This window comes from Oryx dammah, unplaced genomic scaffold (genome assembly GCF_014754425.2).
Source record: "Oryx dammah isolate SB20612 unplaced genomic scaffold, SCBI_Odam_1.1 HiC_scaffold_21, whole genome shotgun sequence".
Lineage (NCBI taxonomy): Eukaryota > Metazoa > Chordata > Mammalia > Artiodactyla > Bovidae > Oryx > Oryx dammah.
Genome location: NW_024070205.1, coordinates 2,087,676 through 2,106,491, shown reverse-complemented (window position 1 = coordinate 2,106,491; position 18,816 = coordinate 2,087,676). Strand labels below are relative to the sequence as shown.

Here is an 18,816-nt window from a genome sequence, read left to right as displayed (position 1 = left end):
TCTAAAATACATTTACAGAGGTCAGAAGAGCTACGTCTGTCCTCCTCTGTGCAAAGAGGTGATGACATCCAGGGAGCATGTCACAAGCCTAAGTTTAGTTAGTGGATTTAAGCTGGTTTGCAGTTTTCCCCACTAAGTGTGATCTTCTGACCCCTCAGTTTTACAACCTTCTACTCTCTGCGCTGCACACCAACTCTCCACTTCTGAGTTAATCATTTCTGCGCCATTATCTGCCAAGAGTTCTTATCTCTCTTGCTGTCACTTTATAACAGGGTCCTCTTATCAACCTGCCTGGAGTCACGTGATTCGTCCAAGCCTATCAAAAGTTTCCATGCCTCTGATTAGAAACCATCACGAAACTGGATACAAGGTTTACAGCAGATCACTAATGCTGGAAAAAGTACAGAGTCCAGGGAAAGACTTGCTTGTAACTTTCTGGATTCTTGAAGGGTTTTTTTTTTTTTTTTTCCTCTCTTTTTCTTAACTTTCACTCAGGGTTATTGTAGTCTGATGTGTCCTGCCCTAGGCTACAAAATTTGACAAGCTGCACTTCCTTCTTACACTCAATGATATCTGCTTTAAACCAAAGGACTGCCTATAATTTCATTAAGAATGTCTTCTAATTTGGATACTGGGGATTTACAAGAATCTCTAAAGCACGGACTTACACCTATTGGTAAGTAGGAGTTGCTCTATTTATCATCTATTTATTATCCTGCTATGACACTAATACGTGTAATTCAGTGCCATTGATGTATTTACTATTATAAGTCACTGCTTTTCCAGTTTTGTGTTTATTAAAAGCACGTAAGTCCACGTATATATCACACATTTATCTTTCTTGAAGTTAAAGAGAGAAATGAATATTTCAAATATTCTTATAGCCTTTGTTTTTGGACGTCATTCTACCAGCCTAAAATAGCCAGAAAACAAAAAGTACAATATATTCCTTTCATCCCTAATATTTTCTGATACTTTTAAATGAGAAATGATAAACTAAAAGTGGAACCACTTGAAAGAGGTTACCCATATGGAGTCATCATTGATCCCACCTTAGCGAATGCTTTCAACTGTCTGTGGAGTTTGAAGCCACACCACAGTGTGTCTCATTCATTGCAGATACTACAGAAAACTTTTGTTTTTCGATCCAAAAGACAAAATCAAAACCAAAATCATACCGTCATTAGTTAAGAAGGTAAGGGTTACAGATTTTCAAAATAACGAGTCTATCTTCTTTTTATAAACAGAATAAGTACACAAAGGTAATTTTCATTTTTTAAAAGTACAAGCAATGCCAAGTCACAAACATTAATGTTACAGCAAGAACACTTTCAATTAACCCTAAAGGGTGAAAAAGAAAAGACTCCAGACATCTGTCATTATTGCTCTGTGGGAAATCGTGCCTTTATTCCTCCGCACTAGTTTTTGAAGGCCCTAAGCCCTTTCTTGCAGCACTTTTCTTAGGCTTTGGAATGAATTGGAATGTCCCTGTAATTAGCAAAGGCCTGAGTTCCAGCTCTGCTGAGAAGGAAAACCAAGGTCTGGAATTTTCCTCGTTCTCCCTTCATAACCAGCTGACTCCACTGAACGCAGTGATTGCTTTTTTATGGGTCAACTACACCCTAAAGTATATCAGTTGAGGAAATGGCACACACATACAAAAAATGTTCTGTACTTACGAAAAGGAAAACACTGGGAAGGCAGGCAGAGTGCAACAGAATTCAATTGCTCTGCAGATAAAAAGAAAATACGGGCACAGAAATGAGCTGGACGAGAACACAGGGGCGATTTCACGTCTTTGCCCAGGGAGCCGCCGGGCGCCTGGGCAAAGGGTCCCTGAAGGCGGAGGCCGCTGGGGCGAGGGCGCGCCCGAGCAGGGGGCGCGGGGACGCGCGGCGAGGCCCCGGAGATGCGAGGGCGCGCGGCGAGGGCGTGCTCGGAGACGCACCCACCTGTGGATGCGAATTCAGGGCGAGGAAATCCGGGGCCGCGCTCGGGGACCCTCACTTGGCGGCGCCAGCCCGGGGTGAATGAACCGGGTGAGGCGGTGGAAGGGACCGCCTTCGCGTTGCCTCGGCTTCCGCCCGGCGCTCAGGTCCGGGCGCGAGGCTGGACCCCCTTCACGTCTGGGGTCCGCAGGGGCCGGAGCGCCGGCGGCCGAGGGGTCGGGGTGGGGGTGGCCGTCTAATCCTGGAGGGACCGCTGGAGGCTGAGGGAGCCCACCCCGGCCCCGGAAACCTGTGCGGGCACTTTAGGGCGCCAGATCACAGGCCGATCGGAGAACAGTTTTCAGCAAGGAGCCCTCTCCCCGGACCTCACTCGCGGGCACCGCCCGCTCCGGGCCCAGGGACGCTCCCCCCACCCGCCTTACGCCCCAGGTGCCCGGGTATGGCCCGCTGGTGGCTGTGAGACGCCCTCTTTGGAACCCCCTGGTCACCTCGGGGAAGCTGCTGGCTCTGAGCATCGTCTGCTCCACAGCGTAGCCTCCCGGGGTGCTGGGGTAGGGGGTGTCACTCCCGCGGTGCTGGGCGCCCTTTCTGGGATACTTGGCCGGACGTTCACTCAGAGGGACAGCGCTGCATCAGCCCCTTCAGTGCGGCCCTGAAGGCCACTCGCTTCTAGAATTGGGGGTCTGGGGGGGTCTGACCGCCCAGGGCAGGCCCACGGAGGAGAACCCCCCAGCGCAGCTCAGAGTGTCTGCAGTCCCGGGGGCTTTGATGGCAAATGGCACTTTGGGACCAGGGGGAGAGGCCCCCCAAACCCAGCCCATTGTATGCACGGCGCAGTCAGGGACTGAATTCTGCCTCAGTTTCTCTGTTCTGCTGGGAATGTGCCTGTTTCTCTAAAAAGCAGTCTCTGTGGGTCCAAGCTGGCATGACAGTTTTATGTATTGGTGGTTCCATGACAACTGCATGTAGTCTGTGCTCATAGAAAGTGAAAATAAGACGCCGGCGTGGCTTCTGCCTGCCTGCAGGGCTGTCCAAGAGCATGAGGGCAGCAGATCTGGGCTACAACTAGATTGTTCCTTCCAGGGAACTGGTCTCAGAGGCCCTCCAGACTCTCGGTGTCTGGCTTAGGTTGTTTACATTCTCATAAATAGGGTGACATCACAGAGTGCTATGCAGTAATAGTTTGAGAGGGAGAATAAAGTGTTTGTCTATATCAGCAAAAGAGCCGAATCTGTGTCGCAGGAAACGTGTCATCTAAGGAGCTGCAGTGCTCCAGGTATGTGCTCAGCGTTACGGCTGACTTGTGTTGTTTATGTAATTCTTCTAATTAAGTGATTTTCAAAGACTATTTTACAGCCTATATAATGTTGCACGTGAGCCACAGTAAGTTCTGTGTAGCTGCTGCTGCTGCTGCTGCTAAGTCGCTTCAGTCGTGTCCGACCCTGTGCAACCCCATAGACGGCAGCCCACCAGGCTCCCCCATCCCTGGGATTCTCCAGGCGAGAACACTGGAGTGGGTCGCCATTTCCTTCTCCAATGCATGAAAGTGAAAAGGGAAAGTGAAGTCACTCAGTCAGGTCCGACTCTTCGCGACCCCATGGACTGCAGCCCACCAGGCTCCTCTGTCCATGGGATTTTCCAGGCAAGAGTACTGGAGTGGGGTGCCATCGCCTTCTCCGTCCTTCCTTCTACCTTCTACCTTCTATCTTGCAGAGTCCATGTTCAGTTTGATATGTGCCTTTAAGACATTTTACATACATTTACATGTGTTTTTACACGTGCATTCTGTGTAGTTAGGGTATATAATAGGGGTTCCCTGGTGGCTCTGATGGTAAAAAATCCACCTTCAATGCAGGAAACCAAGGTTTGATTCTTGGGTCAGGAAGATCCCCCTGGAGAAGGGAATGGCAACCCACTCCAATATTCTTGCCTAGAGAATCCCATGAACCAAGGGGTCTGGCGAGCTACAGTCCATGGGGCTGCAAGAGTCAGACAGGACTGAGTGGCTGAGCACACAGGGTGCATAGGGCGCAGCGAAAGTGCTGCCTGGAGGCTGTGACATCAGCGCTACTCTCTGGGCCCCTTGGTGCTCTCGGAGACTGATATTCGGGTGATAAGCTTCAGCGAGCTCTGTGCCTTTAAGGGTCTCCGAAGCAGCGTCACACAGTGGGCACTGAGACAGCCGCTGGGTCGCCCTAACCTCTAGCCAGCTCCGTTCGCAGTGCCGTTGAGAACACCATCACCCATGCCCATGCTCTGGTGCTCGAGCTGGGCTCAGGTGGCCAGTTCCGTCTGGGAAGCTGAGCCCCGGAGCCTCCTCTCCTCCCTGGCTTCTGCCCGCCTCCCAAACACTGCTTCTGAGATTCTCTGTACTGGCCTGGATCCACAACTGTGATGGGACTTAAAGGACTTCTTTAATGAACCAAGAGAGATGTACAGAGAAAGCGAGAACAGAGGTTTGGTGATGCTTTTTTCCTTTACTTGACCCTTCCACCCAGACACAATGTCTAGCGTTATCTTGGCTTTAGCCTTGAACTTGAACTGAGCTAGAGAAGGGCTCTGGGACTGTCTCCCTTCATGGTCCAGCCTCCCCAAACAGCTCCTGGCATGCTCTATGCAGGGCAAGAAGCAGACATCTTGCCCCTCAGTCCAGAACCTCCCTTTGAGGGTTCGTCCTTACTCCTCACCTTGTTGGAACTTCTCCGAGAAATCCACTTGGGTTCAGGGAGCTTCAGGAATTTGGGGGGCACTGTATTCAGGGAGGGCCTAGCAGAGAACTGAATATGGATGGTGTGAGTGTGAGAGATGGAGCCTGGAAACCCACGTGGACAGAAACTGACCAGACCACTCAATAAAGGCTGCCTCCTTCTCAGTCTTTTAGAAAGCTGTCATGTGTGTTTACATGATTCATATGAAAAGATATTTAACTTTTAAACCTCAAATAAGCAGAATATCTGCAGATAATGCGCGTGAGTCCTGAGGACAGTGTCAAACCCTGCAAGACAGTGCAGTTGGCAAGAACCTTCCACTAGAAGGATCCATTTTTCATGGTCCTTAGAATGACTGGGCTTCCCAGGTAGCGCTAGTGGTAAAGAGCCAGCCTGCCAAAACAAGAGATTTAAGAGCTGTGGGTTCCATTCCTGGGGCAGGAAGATCCCTTGTAGGAGGGCATGGCAACCCACTCCAGAATTCTTGCCTGGAAAATCTTATGGACAGAGGAGCCTGGCAGGCTACTGTCCATAGGGTCCCAAAGAGTCAGACGTGACTGAGCGACTTAACATGCAGAATGGCTAGTGACTCCCTTCCTGGTTGTTTTCCTTACAGAGAATGCTCTGGGGGAAATTAGGGGGAAAGAGAAAAAGTGTGATAACAGTGTGATATTAATAACACAGACCCTCCCCAACCCCAATTCTAGAGGCGAGTGGCCTTCAGGGACGCCCTGAAGGGGCTGACGCAGCACTGTCCCTCTGAGTGAACGTCTGGTGTTTTCTTTGGGAACCTTATTTTGTGTTTTAGTCACTGACTTGTGTCCGACTCCTTGCGACCCCACAGACTGTAGCCCACCAGGCTCCTCTGTCCATGGGATTCTCCAGACAAGAGTACTGGAGTAGGTTGCCATTTCCTCCTCCGGGGGATCTTCCCGACCCAGGGATCGAACTCGGGTCTCCTGCATTGGCAGGCAGATTCTTTACCACTGAGCCAGCAGCGAAGTCCAAGTCTTACTTTACTGATGAAAAAAAAAGAACTTAGAAAGGTCAAGTGATTTACCCAAGGTCACTCAGTTTGTCAGAAAAGTGAGCTGTAAGTGGAACCCATGGATGGGACTCTGAAAACCATGCATTTTCCTCAAGGTTATACCTTTTCGCCCCTGTTGATATAAAGAAGTAATGATCACAAGCAACGTTGATCTATGCAGACTTTCTTCCGAAAGGCATTTTGGATTTTGGACTTAAGAAAGACACTGGTCAATGGCTCTTTGTCTTCCTCCTCCAACCACGGTGCAAATCAGGTTTAGAACCCCCAAGAGTTTGAAAGGGTGGGCTCGGCCAGCATCTGGAGCCCTGAGGGCAGCGCAGCAACGGGGAGAGGGAGGTGGTTGTGGGGGCGGGGCGGGGCGGGGTGGGAGGGAGGCCCTGCTTGTCTCAGACTCTGGGATTTCCTGAAAGGATCTTTGACGTTGAGCTCGCAGTTCTGTGGCCTCTGGTGACAACTCGTGGGGTTACTGAGCAGATGACCAGGAAATAGAAAATTCACAGCATCCACTTGTTATCATCAGAGGTATGAGGAAGGCAGGGAAATCCCTCAAAATGAGGGCGTTTACAGAGGACTTTTTATTCCTATATATAATACAGAAAGTCGTTCAGTCGTGTCCGACTCTTTGCGACCCCACAGACTATACAGTCCATGGAATTCTCCAGGCCAGAACTCCAGAGTGGGTAGCCTTTCCCTTCTCCAGGGGATCCTCCCAACCCAGGGATCGAACCCAGGTCTCCTGCATTGCAGGTGGATTCTTTACCAGCTGGGCCACAAGGGAAGCCCAATAGATCAACATTTTACTCCTAACAAACAAGCAAACGTCTCCTGGGGGGAGGGGACAGGGAAAGAGTTTAAACACCGCCTCCCCTGCCCTTTTTAAGCACTTTTGACAAAGCCGGGTGTGTCTCCCACGCCAGGCGCTAACGTGTTTTCACAGTAAATGCTGCTTCTGGCTGCGGGTCTGGGCGTCTGCAGCCTCAGGGTTCCAACGCTCCATCGCCTCCAGTGGTCTCTGTGGGCCTGGAAAGAAAACTGCTCGCAACCCGCCCCCACCCATCCCGTCCCCCAGGCGACGCCCCTCAGTGTCCAGAGGAGAAACCCAGGGGAAAGTGAAAGGATTCGCCCCAAGGCTCCGTGCACGCTGGCCACCACCTCAACTACGATAATTGTTTTCCAATTGGAGGCAGGTTGGAAAAGGACCCTCCGAATCGCGCGATCTGCGACCCCTCGGGGGACCCTAAATTCCCCACGCGGCAAGTCCCGGGGGGACGGTCCCCCCGCGAGCCCCGCCTTTCCAAACCCACACTTTCTTTGCTGGGTCAGAGGCACCCACATTGCTTGACAGCCGCAGCTCAGCAGGTCTGGCACACTTAGATCTTAAGAACCCCCGGGGGGGGGGGGCTTCCCTAAGACACAGCCTCGCGGCGGTCCATCCCCGAACGGCCCCAGCCCGGGAAGGGGAAGGGGGGTGGCACGTCACCCCTTCTCTCGTGAAGCTTCCAGTCTGGCCAGAGTCAGTGGGACGTCAGTCTAGAGTCATCTAGTGCTGGAATCCGAGCTCCTCCTCTGGGGAGCTCTGGGGAGTGGGATTGCCTGGGGAGCAGCTCTCACCCAGGGCTTGGTGGTCTGCTCTGGGCCAGCAACGCCCTCGTGGACGCCACTCATCATTCTGGTTTGTCCCCAACAATGTGGACGGGGTGGTTCCCAGAGTTGAGTTGCAGCTCACTCATGCTTCCATTGCAGTCAGAGAGGAACAGCTCGATTACACTGGCGGACCCCCAGGTGGCGCTAGTGGTAAAGAGCCAGTGCAGGAGAGGTTAAGAGACGCAGGTTCGATCCCCGGGTGGGGAAGATCCCCTGGAGGAGGGCATGGCAACCCACTCCAGTACTCTTGCCTGGAGAATCCCATGGACAGAGGAGACTGGTGAACCCCAGTTCTTAGGGTCGCAAAAAGTCAGGCAGGACTGAAGTGACTGAGCGCACGGATTAGGTTGGACCAGCACCCACCCAAGGTCAGGTCCCAGCCAGCTCCTTTCGCAAGACCGGATGTCCCCGGTCACCTCGAGGGCCACCGGCTCTACCAAGGTAGGACGCGCCTGTTTCCCTGGGCTGGGGCAGTTCTCTGCAAAGCAGAAGTTCTGCAAGGAAGCCTTCATACCAGGGCCGGCAGGTTCTGATACTCCAGGCCAAAGTCTCTCCAACCTCACCTTTCCCTCGGGACAAAGATGCGAGTCTGTCTGGGGAGGGCTTGAGAGGCCTTGCTTACCCAAGAATTGTGTCACCTTGCGTTTCCCTCGCTGGGCAAGAGGGGCCAGAGATACACTGAGATGCTCCCATGGTGAGCGTGCTCGCATCGCTGTTGGCGGCCACCCCACCAGACAGTCTTCCCGGGGTGGGCGCTCTAAACTGGCTGCCCTTCTTTCTCGTGGACTGGAGGTTGTTGTCGAGGATGTCGGAAGTAGTTATTTACGCAGGCGTCAGAAAAAGATTGAAAAAAAAAACACGACTTTTGACCTATTCCAGTTTATTTTCTGAACGCTTCAGCCAATTCCACGCTCTTCGGTAACTTACATATCTGCAGGAAAATTTAACTCTTAAAAAAAGTGCTTCCAGAGCAGGGGTGGGAGGCCTCCAACCCAGCCACCCCACCCTCCAGCTCGGGAGCGCGACTCCAGAATTATTGCTAAATTTAATTTTCAGAGGAAAGCAAAAGTGATTTCTGATGGGCTTTTCGAGTGGCAGGGGCGGAGAAACGAAGCAGAGCCCGCGCTTCAGCGGTGTGTTCTGTCTCCCCCCAGAGCTGGCCTAGCCTGGCCGCGGAGACTTTCTGGGGAAAGAGTGAAGGGGTGGGGTGGGAATCTAGATTTCTTCTGAAGAGTAGACACGTGCTCCGAGAAAAGTATTCCGGTTTCTCGAAAGCACCAAAAAGTGGGAATGGAGGAGGCGCTGGACATGGTTTTCAAGGATGCGGATTTTCAAGGTTTTGAGAGGTTGGGATGGGTCGTGGAGTGGGGGGGCTTCCCCCACCCAGGCGCGCGAGGACAAGGATCTTCCATGCTGTTCCTCCGGGGACCCGTGTTGTCGAGTCCGAGAAACCAGTCCTGAAAATCTTGACATTTTACGCCTTTGCAGACTGCACGCGGGAAGTGCGCGCGGCGGGCAGGCACGCTTCAGGTCAGGTCAAGGGCAGGCGGTGCCCGGCGCGCCCAGGAACGCGACGCCGAGCTGCGGGCAGGCGGAGGCGGGAGGGCCGGGCAGTAGTCTGCTCATGGGCCGGGGGCGCGAGACCCCCTCCGCTGCTGCCCGCGGGCGCAGGGGGCGCACGGCCCCATGACGCTGAGCCTGGATAAAATATGCCGGGACTGCGCTTCTCAGGCTCGTCAAGGCTGCGGGAACCTCCCCGAGCCATCATCTTTCGTAATTGCAACCGTCAATCAAGGCTTTAAGACAAAGTCAGAACCGGGAAGGGTGAGCCTGGAGACCGGCCCCGTAGGACGGGAGATAGAGCGTGGGGGACGCGGGGGGGAAAAGGGAGCGAAGTCTGCAGGGGAGCGGAGAGCAAGTTGAGTATGTTGGGGGTGGCTGGAGCCGGAGCCGTCTCACTAGGCCTCCGGTCCCCACCAGTTAACTGCCCCGCAGCCGGGGTGGCTTCCCCGGGGCTCTCTACCCGGAGGCCGCAGAGGCGAGATGTCCCGCGCCGAGGGTGGGAGGCGTCCGCCCGCGGGCCCGGGCTTTGTGATTCCAAGGCGGTGGGTGTATACTTCCGAGAGCGCAGACCCCCCCCCCCCGGGCCTGGACAAGTAGACCACCCCGGCCCTGCCCCTCAGCCCCACCTCCTCGCCCTTCCTGGCGTCCGCGCGCCACCCCCACCCGCCCCCGCCTCGCGCTGCGGCCTCTGCCACCTGGAACCATCCCCAGGTAACCTTCCCGGCACCACGGGCGGGTTGGGCGCCTCCTCCCGGCGCTCTGCTTCCTCCAGGGTGTTCGGGGAGACGCCCAGGCCCATCCCAGGTCACAGGGCGAGCGGGTCCCCGGCTCCGGCGGGGCCCCCCTGCCCCGCGGAATTGAAGGGGCAAGGACCGGAGGGAGTGTGGGGAGGGGGAGGGGTGCGCCCGGAGCCGGCCTGCCGCCTCTCCCTCGGCGCCTGCTGCCCAGATCCCACGCGGAGCGCCCGGGAAAGATGATCGGCCCTCGGGTCTCTCCCGCGGGAGGTTTCCCGCCTCGTCCACCAAAGGCGGGGTTTCCACGTCCCCCGGAGGGATCGGCATAGCTCTGGCCCTCGGGACAGCCCTCTCCCGCCCCGTTCCTGGAACAAGCCCTCGGGCCGGGGGTTCTCGGGAAGGGAAGTTTTCTCCAGGTCTGAGGCCTCCTTCGCATTCGGTGCCCCCTGGGCTCGCAGCCGACCCGGCAGAGCCATAGCCTGGACTCGAGCTTCAAAGCAAGGCGAAACCTTTCCGCTGTTACACGCCTGCGCGTTCTTTGAAGACCGATTTAAAAAAACCCTGACCCGGGCCCCTTTTCTCACACCGTCGCCGCTCCCGTTCGTGAGACAAATGGGTGCCAGGTAGCTCTCTGTAACCCTCATGCCAGGCCTTTGGGGAGCGATGAGAGGGGAGGGTGGCCTCCACACCTGTGTGGCCTCAACAGGCCCTCTCTGGGCTGAGGCTGGGCTCTGAACTGCGGCCAGGTCAGGCACTCCTCAAGTGCGGGCAGAGACGGGCCACACTGCAACCCGCGGTCCTGTTAGACGCTCTGCACCCTTCTCTCAACCCTCCCAACCTCTTCCTCCTGCTCCAGCAACCGGCGGGCCTTCCCTCCCGCAATGGGGGGAGCACTAGAGCCCCCCTCCAGCTGCCAGCCTGGTATTGGTAAGGAGGGTCAAAGTGCCCCAGATGCTCTCTGCAGTGGGAGGGCTTCGTAATAAACATCGTGAAAGTTCATCTGAATCCACAGGCAAGGTGCTAGCATTGATTTGAGCCCTTTCTGAGCTTCCTTCACAACGATGCTTAAAACAACCAGGCAATACTGAAAATGGACTGACTGTATGTGATATTGTCACCAAAATCTGAGCATCAGAAGGGTCACTGCAACCCACTCCCCTTTACCATCTAAGGGGCGGCCTTCTCACCACATTTAAAGGTTTTCATGAAACCTACAGATGCTACTAAAACTGAGGTCTGTATGACTTCAATTCTGAGTACTGTAAGTTATGCAGCAAAATGACAGGTCAGTTCTGAGAGGCAGCAGTGTGTGAATGGCCAGGCTTGGGGATGTGGTGAGCAACCCATTTCATTCAAAAGTGTAGATTATGCATGGCAGTGATTGGAGTACTTTTCAATTCATCAAATACTGGACTGGCCAGTTGAGTGTGTGATCTCTATGCCATTCACATAGAACAAATTCAGAGCCTTTGAGATTCAAATTCACCCCCTTGTGGGTGGACTCTCAGCAGATACTGAATATGAGGCGTTTCACATGCAGTCAGGAGGCTGGGGATAGAGTGTTTTCATCTTGTTGAGATGAGATCTGAAAACTTTGAAGATGGGGCTGGGCTGGTGTGGAAGAGCTTGCATAACAGATGGTTCTTTAAAACTTTTTTTCAAGTGCTGGGCCTCTGGCCTCAAGTGGCCCGTCCCACCCCAGAGACCTGGGGATGGAAGAGGAAGCCGGCGCTGCTCTTTGCATTCAGTATGGAAACACGGCTCACTAACATTTTAGGAAGTCTGTCGCCAGTCTGATCTGGGGGCTCGAGGAGGCGGGTGGTGTTTATAAGTGAGCGAAGGAGCTGGAGGAGAATGGGGGGCTGGGGAGGGCCGTTCGGATTGCCGGCAATTGCGCCAACTCTCAGCAACGCGGCTGTTCCCTCCTGAGCAGGTGGACCGCGCCGCTAGGCCCCTCTGGGGGTGGGGGGGCTGTGGACTAGTTGCCGAGGGGAATGGGGCCCGGAGACCCTGGAGCGCAGACCAGCTCTTCTTTTCTCTCCTGGTTTGTTGAAACGCGTTCAACTCCCCCTCACCTAGCACGCACGGTGGGCGCACCCCCGCGGGCTTCCCCTCTTCGCGCCGACACCTCCAACCAGCTTCTCCTCGGCCGCCGCGCTCAGGCAGAGGTCGCCTCTCAGCCGTTCTAAGACCCGCCGCGCGCACATCCCCCGCCAGGGGCCGGGCGGTGTGGGAGGGGGCGAGGCGGGGTGAAGAGGTTGGGGCGGCGAGGGGCCGGGAAGCCTGGGCCTCGTCCTCATTGGCTGGCGCCTGGGGTCCGACCCGAGTCCGGAACCCGCGTCCCCATCCCCGGCCCTCACCCTCATCCCGGCCTCCCCCGACCCGGTCCTCCTCCCCTCCCTCTCCCCCACCCCCAGCCTCGCCGCCTCGGGGCTGCAGAGGACCGCTCCCGGACGGGAGTGGACGAGGCGGCGGAGGGAGGCTGGAACTTCCAGCTCCACGCCTGACAGTGAGCGGGAGGGAGGCAGGCACGGGCGAGGGGCGGAGGAGAGGAGACGGAGGCCAGAGACCGCGCGAGCGGGAGACCCTGCGGATCCCTAGCGGAGGGCAGCGGAGGGCGGGGCGCGGGTCGCCGAGCCGAGCCGTCTGGGAGCCGCGGCGGCGGCAGCAGCAGCAGCAGCAGCAGCAGCTCGGCCGCCGCCTCCGCTGCGCGCCCGGAGCTCGGCCGGACGCGCCCCCGCGCCCCCGGCAGCTGCGCCCTCGCCGAGCTGGGCCCCCGCGCCCGGACGCAGTCTTCGCTCGGTGCCCGCCGCTTCCTCCTCGCGGTTCAGGGGCGGCTGAGGAGCAGCGAGCCTGGACGGGGCTCCGGGGTCCTGACGGCAGCCCCGGAGGCGACGGGGACGCGCTCCAGCGCGCCAGCGAGAGAGCAGCCTGCCGGCCGCCCCCTCCTTCTTCCCGGCGGAGTTGAAGCCGTGCCGCCCGCGTTCAGGTGCAGGGCTTCCGGACGGACACGGACCCCCTGCCCCCGCCCGCGGCCGCCTTGTCATGCTGCCCAAAGTGGAGACGGAAGCCCTGGGACTGGCTCGGTCGCATGGGGACCAGGGGCAGATGCCGGAAAACATGCAAGGTAAGGAGGCGCTCGCGGCGCGCGGCTCCCCCGCCCCCGGCTCGCCCCGCGGGCTGCAGCCGCCGGCCCCGCGCGGGCGCTGGAGTGGCCGCCCGGCGCTCGCCGCCGCGGGGCTGCGGGGCTGCGGGGCGGTGCGCGGGCGTCGGGCCCCCTCCCCAGGGGAAGGCGTAAAAGTTTATGGCTCTTGAACAATGCGGGGCGGGGATTTTCCGAGCAATGCCTAATTGGCCGCTTCTAATTAAGAAGAGCGGCTTCGAGCTCCGGCGACCGGAGCCGGGGCAGTTTCTGTGTAGAGATCTAATTATTCCGACGATCTTTCTAAGAAATGGAACTTCTCTCGGGAATCCCGAGCAGGTTCCCGGTCACTCGAATCGGGGGAACTTGAACCAGTTCTCTTGAGTGCAGAAGAACCCTCTGCCTGGGAAAGTCAGCTGCAGAAAGCGCAGAACCTCGGGAAGAGCTGACTTAGCGGTGTCAGGACGCCCGGGCACCCTGCAACCCCGGCGCACCCGGGGAGTCGGCTGGCGTTGGAACAACTTCTTAAAACGGCTGGCAGAACTGGAAAGAACCAGTTGTCTCCAGCGCACCCTCCAGCCGGGCAATGCGGAGTGAGTGCAGGGCTGGGGCGGCGGCTTAGCTTCCAGCCTCTTCGGTCGGATACCTGGGAATCTGGAAGTCCCGCTTGTTTCCCCAGCTTTTGATTGCTGACAACAAGCGCGAGGCGGAATGACAAACCCCGTAGGCTGTATTTTCGCCCCGTTCCAAAAGAAGCGATTCTAGACCTTGGCCGTGTTAAGTAAGCCCTTCAGAAGTTTATCGCAGTTGCTCGGGGCCAGGGAGGGAACAATGCTAGGAAAAGTCTCCGCTGCCCTTCCATCCTCGCCCCCGCCAGAGCGCAGGATGTGCGGGCCGGCGGGCCTGTGATCCCGAGCGCTTCCTGCCGTCCCCTCGAGCGAACTTGAAAGGGCCGGGGACGCGCCGAGAGCAGAGTTCAGGGCTGGCGCCCGCGGCGGTGCGGGAGAGGCGGCGCTGGGCCCGGGGCCTGAGGTCGCCCCGCTGTTTGGAGACGAGGGGGCGGCGGGAGGCCGTGCGTCTCCGCCGGTGGGGTCGGTCAAAGCTGGAGGATCCTGGGGTCTCGCCCAGCCTCCAGGGAGGGCCGTGGAAGTCCCCGGGGAGCGAGACCCTAGAGTCTAACCTGTAGGCTGGCTGCCCTGGGGAGGACCCGGTTGGCCCAAAGAGGCTTTCCCGCCAGGCACTTGGGATTCCGCGAAGCGGAATTTTCCAGGGGAAGCGGCCCCGGGGCGCCGCATCGGGCCCCTCGGCCGCCACTGCCGAGAACTGTCCCTTGGGCGCCATCGGAGCCGGCGAGATGCTGGCGTCCAAGGGAAAGCTTCGGCTTCTTCCCGCGCGCGACTCTGAGCGCCTCGGGAAAAGAAGCGCAGGGGGAAGTTGGAGCAGGAAGTCGGGTGGGGGAGACGGGAGGGAGATAGCACTGCGGTACTTTGTAAAATTCGAGAGGGCCGTTCCTGCCTGGACCCAGCGTTCCTGACCGGCCTTCCCTGGTGCCTGGGCCTCTGGGATGTCGCCGACTGCTTGCTCAGCCCCGGGGTGGAATGCTGGTGGGAAGCGCCCGGCGCGGCTTCCTCCAGGCGACGCGGCCTGCGGCCCGAGGGGAGCCCCTGGGGACGCGGACCCCACGCCCTGGCCTGGGCCGCGCTGCGGTCCGAACCGTGGCGGGTGTGGGAGAGGTGCAGAAAAGGTTGGGGTACTCGTCCACGTGCCTGCGCGGCCTCTGCGGTCCCAGGCGCCGGCGTCCCCCTCTGCTTTCTCAAGACCGGGACTTCATGGCTCGGATGCATTGGATTCTCCGAAGACTCACTCGAGCTACAGCACGTGGGCGCCTCTGAAAGATGCCGGGTCTCACCTCACGGCGTCGGTCTCCCCACGCGGCCTCGGTCTTGGGATTTTCCAAAAGGGTCCCCAGCCCCGGTCTTTAGGATGTCGGGTCCCGAGGTTCGCACCGGGTCCCTTATCTCCCCGCACCTCTCGGGGGCTAAGTGAAAAGTTTACTTTGCTGGGCAAAGGGGGAAGGAGAAGCACACGCTTGGTCAAGCACAGTTTTTCCCCTGTCCGAAAACACGCCTGGAAGCAACAGTCACGACCTTTCAGGAGGGTATGAACAACCTTCTGGATTCCTCAGCCTCAGGCAAACCCCCAGGCTCCCCAAACGCGAGCGGGGACATCCCTTGGCCCCGCCGAGAGGACTGCGGTCTGCGTGTCTATTTCTATTCCTCGGAGCTCAGACGCCTGCCTCGGCTTTTCTCATCTTTTCCTGGGATCCCCCTTCCCCAAACTCGGGTAACTCATCCCGATCTACGCCCCAGCCCAGGACTCCAAGTCTGGAGAGAGGCTACCGGTAGGGGGGTCAGTCGAGAAGCGCGGCTAGGGAGCCCCCCACCCTAAAGGCCCTTTCCAGAGGCCCCCACAATCCGTAAAGAAAACAGGACTGTATTAAACAAAAAAAAAAATCAGAACTCTTTGGCCAGGAGGTCACAGTGGTGCTGGAGTGTCCTGGCACTTTGGGGATGGGTGGTTGGCCTGTTTCTCCCTTTCCTTTTCGGTAAACAAATCAGAGGAAACTCCTGCCGGCTCTCAATACAACCCCCCCCCCCCCCCCGCCCCCGCCCAGCCCCGCCCCGCCCCCTGAAAATGCCACTGATTAACTTAAAACAAACTTGACTGGGGCGTTTGTGCGCCTGTGGGTATCCCAAAGTTGAGCAAGGGGCGAGAGGCAAGTGCGCCCCGGGGTTCGCGGGAGGTGCTCGGAGCCTTCGGGCGGCGGCCGGGCCGCGCGGACCTGCTCTCGGCGTCCACCCCCCGCTCCCCCGCCCCGAGGCCCGCGCTGCGAGGCTCCCCGGGGGTGGACCGAGTCTCCGGGAGGGGCCGGATCAGGTATTACCTGGGTCTCCGGGCCTGCGCCCCTCCTGCGCAGTTTTTCTTGGTCTTGGAGCTGCGAAGACGCCTTCCCGGGACTGCGTCCGGAGCTGGACGGTTACCCGATCCCTGCAGGGAGCCGCGCAAAGCTGCCGCCTGATTTCTGTTTAACAGGGGAGCTCGAGGTGTTTATATTTTGCAGTGATGATCGGAAACATGTGAAGTTCATTAAAGGACTTCAATACTTCGCTACGAAACCAAACTCTCGTGTGTATCTTTTGCTTTCCTTCTTTTTTTCTTTCCCTTTCCGTCCGTGCTCCCTCCCCTTTTTTTCTAGTAATTCTTACAGTAGATTTTCAAAAGTGCAGAGATCAAAGCCCAACCAGTCCATAACTGGGTGTTTGGATTAATCTAACAGCTCTGCACGCTGGGAGCCTCGGGCTGTGGCTGGAACAGTGCTGCTGACAAAGTGTCCGGGGCTCCCAGTTCCTGGTGGAGGTTCGGCGTTGCTTTCACCCAGACACTCTTAAGGCTCGGTGAACTTTGGGCAAACCCGGTTCCAGTGCGAGGATGACGCTGTGTGCTTCTTTCTCTTCCCTAGGAAAAGGTGATGTTTTGGAACTTATCAGCAAGGCGATTTAAAAGGAATTCTAAGTTCTTCCTTTATGCAATTCGTGTTTCTTTTCTGGATCTCTTTTTTGCAGAGTTAGGAGACTTGTGTTCAACAGTGGTCAGCTTAAGAATGTTTAACAAAAGAATTTAGAATTATTTTTAAATTAAAATAATGTAAAGTGCTTACTCATTGATGCCAAAAGAGGTTTTGCTTTGACTGTAAAAATAACTCTCTGCAGTCCACCTGTGAGATATTTTTATTTTGTTTTACCTGGTGATGTTTGCCCTCCAGTCACCAAAACGCTTCCTATTGCAGGAAATGGCAACCCAACTCCAGTGTTCTTGCCTGGAGAATCCCAGGGACCGGGGGAGCCTGGTGGGCTGCCGTCTATGGGGTCACACAGAGTCAGACACGACTGAAGTGATTTAGCTTAGCTTATTGCAGGATTGAAACCTACCTAGTAAATTAACTGGATGTGTGCATCCCTCTTCTTGTTTCAGTGTCCCCGTTTAAAATGGTGAATTACTCCTATGATGAAGATCTGGAAGAACTCTGTCCCGTGTGCGGAGATAAAGTGTCTGGGTACCATTATGGGCTCCTCACCTGTGAAAGCTGCAAGGTTTGCTCCCACGTTGCTACCTGAGAAATATAATGTTCAAAACCAAAATAAACCACTGGACTACTTCTTCAAGCTAAATGTAGGCTGTCTTTTTTGGACTCAAAAATGAGAGAGGGAAAGAGTGAGTCTTAGTGAGATGATTCTTAGAAATATGTGTCTGATTTAATCCACAAAGCAAAGAAATTTATGCTGTTTAGAAAACTTTGCCAGTATCATGACTTTAAAATAGTTTATTGTAGGAAAGTGATGTAGCTGTAGAAAGGCTTCTATTTCTAACAGTCCAGAATATTGATTTTGCTTGACTTATATATATTTAAAGCAGCGTTGTTCTTGAGAGCCAACATGACAAAGTGTTTCCCAAATACATTTTAACTTCAGAGTATTCTGTGCTACACAGCCAAACATTTTTTATCCACAGATATAAAAGTCTAAATTCCCAACTGCATGATTTCATCCTGATTTATTCCAAAAATAATTTTTAAGGCTTTTGGAATTTATATCAGAAAGAATAAGAAGCCAGATCTTATGTTTATAATATGAGTAATTTAAGTATATGGTGACTTATTTAAATACAAGAGTTTTTAGTATGTGAGATATACTGTATTATTACTAACAACATCAACTATACAGTAAGGACTTATCTCAGACTTTCTTCATATACTGTCAGTAAATTTAATACTCCTTATTTTTCAACATTTTTAAAAGTAGAAAACTCAGTACAATTACTAAACCACTGCCAAGAAAATCTCCTCTCTTTTTTTTATAACAAAGTAAGATGGTTTCACTTTGTGGTCAGTAGGGCAAACAAAGAATATACCATCCAAGCAGTAACTGTGTTATAAAGCTACAGATTTTATTTCTGATTAATTCTTTTGGATGAAATATAAGGAAGGCATACACTCTGCTAAAATCCAGTTCTCTGTTCTACATGCTTTTTTCCCTCATAAGTTTCACCTTTTTCTTTGCAGTTCCCCAACTTGAATGTATTCCAATGGAATTATGAACATTTTCCACATTTTTCCATTTTATTCTTTAAATGCTTTTGCTTTTAACTCTTTAGTGCTGATGTTTATAAAACATCTGAAGTGTTTTCTTATTTCATTTTTTCTATTGGTATTTTACTGTAGTTTGCCACCAAAATTATATCAGACTACTTAAAAATAATTCAGCTCTCTAAAACTGCCTTGTCTGGAACATGAAGGTTAATAAGAAAAAAAAAAATTACGGGTCAGTATAGCATGTATTTTCCTCTGAATGTTGAGATAAGACGGTGTGTAGACAAAGCTCTCCAAGATTTGATGTGATTCTTGTGAAATATAACTCTGATGTCAGAAAAATCTCTACCCTGGTTTTGAAGGGTTGATCTTGTTAAAACGTGGAATAAGCCACAGAACCACATAAGGACTCAAGTGGTGCAATGAAAAGATTTACTAGTGATTTCCTTAAAATGAAACAATAGAAGAGACGGGTATTAGCTTTATAAGATATCTTACTGTTTTCTCTTATAGGGCTTTTTTAAGCGAACAGTCCAAAATAATAAAAGGTACACGTGTATAGAAAACCAGAACTGCCAAATTGACAAAACACAGAGAAAGCGTTGTCCTTACTGTCGATTTCAAAAATGTCTCAGTGTTGGAATGAAGCTAGAAGGTAAGTTTTTTCTAAAGACTGCTGCCTGTTAAAATTCTCCAAGGACATAGGATTTAAGACAACATTGTACTTATAACGTGGTAACAGTATTTTCCTAGTCTTTTAACACTATTGACAATAATGTCCTTTTATGTTTTGTCAGCAGTATAGTCTGAGTCTCATTTAAAGACTGGTGAAATCTACTAGGAAAAAATTTTTTAATGTTGGCGTTTCGCCTCCCCACCTCA

General features: G+C 54.5%; 1 protein-coding gene across 2 annotated transcripts in view; it reads left to right on the top strand.

The window, feature by feature from the left end:
* The first annotated feature begins 257 nt into the window (after nucleotides 1-257).
* Nucleotides 258-18,816, top strand: part of NR5A2 (nuclear receptor subfamily 5 group A member 2) — a 129,911-nt gene continuing 111,352 nt past the window's right edge. Inside the window, exons 1-4 of one of the 2 annotated variants that reach the window (XM_040263238.1) lie at nucleotides 258-676; nucleotides 12,636-12,773; nucleotides 16,821-16,939; nucleotides 18,448-18,589. In XM_040263238.1, coding sequence (XP_040119172.1) covers nucleotides 613-676; nucleotides 12,636-12,773; nucleotides 16,821-16,939; nucleotides 18,448-18,589 — 463 coding nt within the window. In that variant the 5' untranslated portion in view covers nucleotides 258-612. Of the gene's footprint in view, nucleotides 677-12,526; nucleotides 12,774-16,820; nucleotides 16,940-18,447; nucleotides 18,590-18,816 lie in introns of those variants that run through there. The other variant, XM_040263237.1, reaches the window with a different exon arrangement.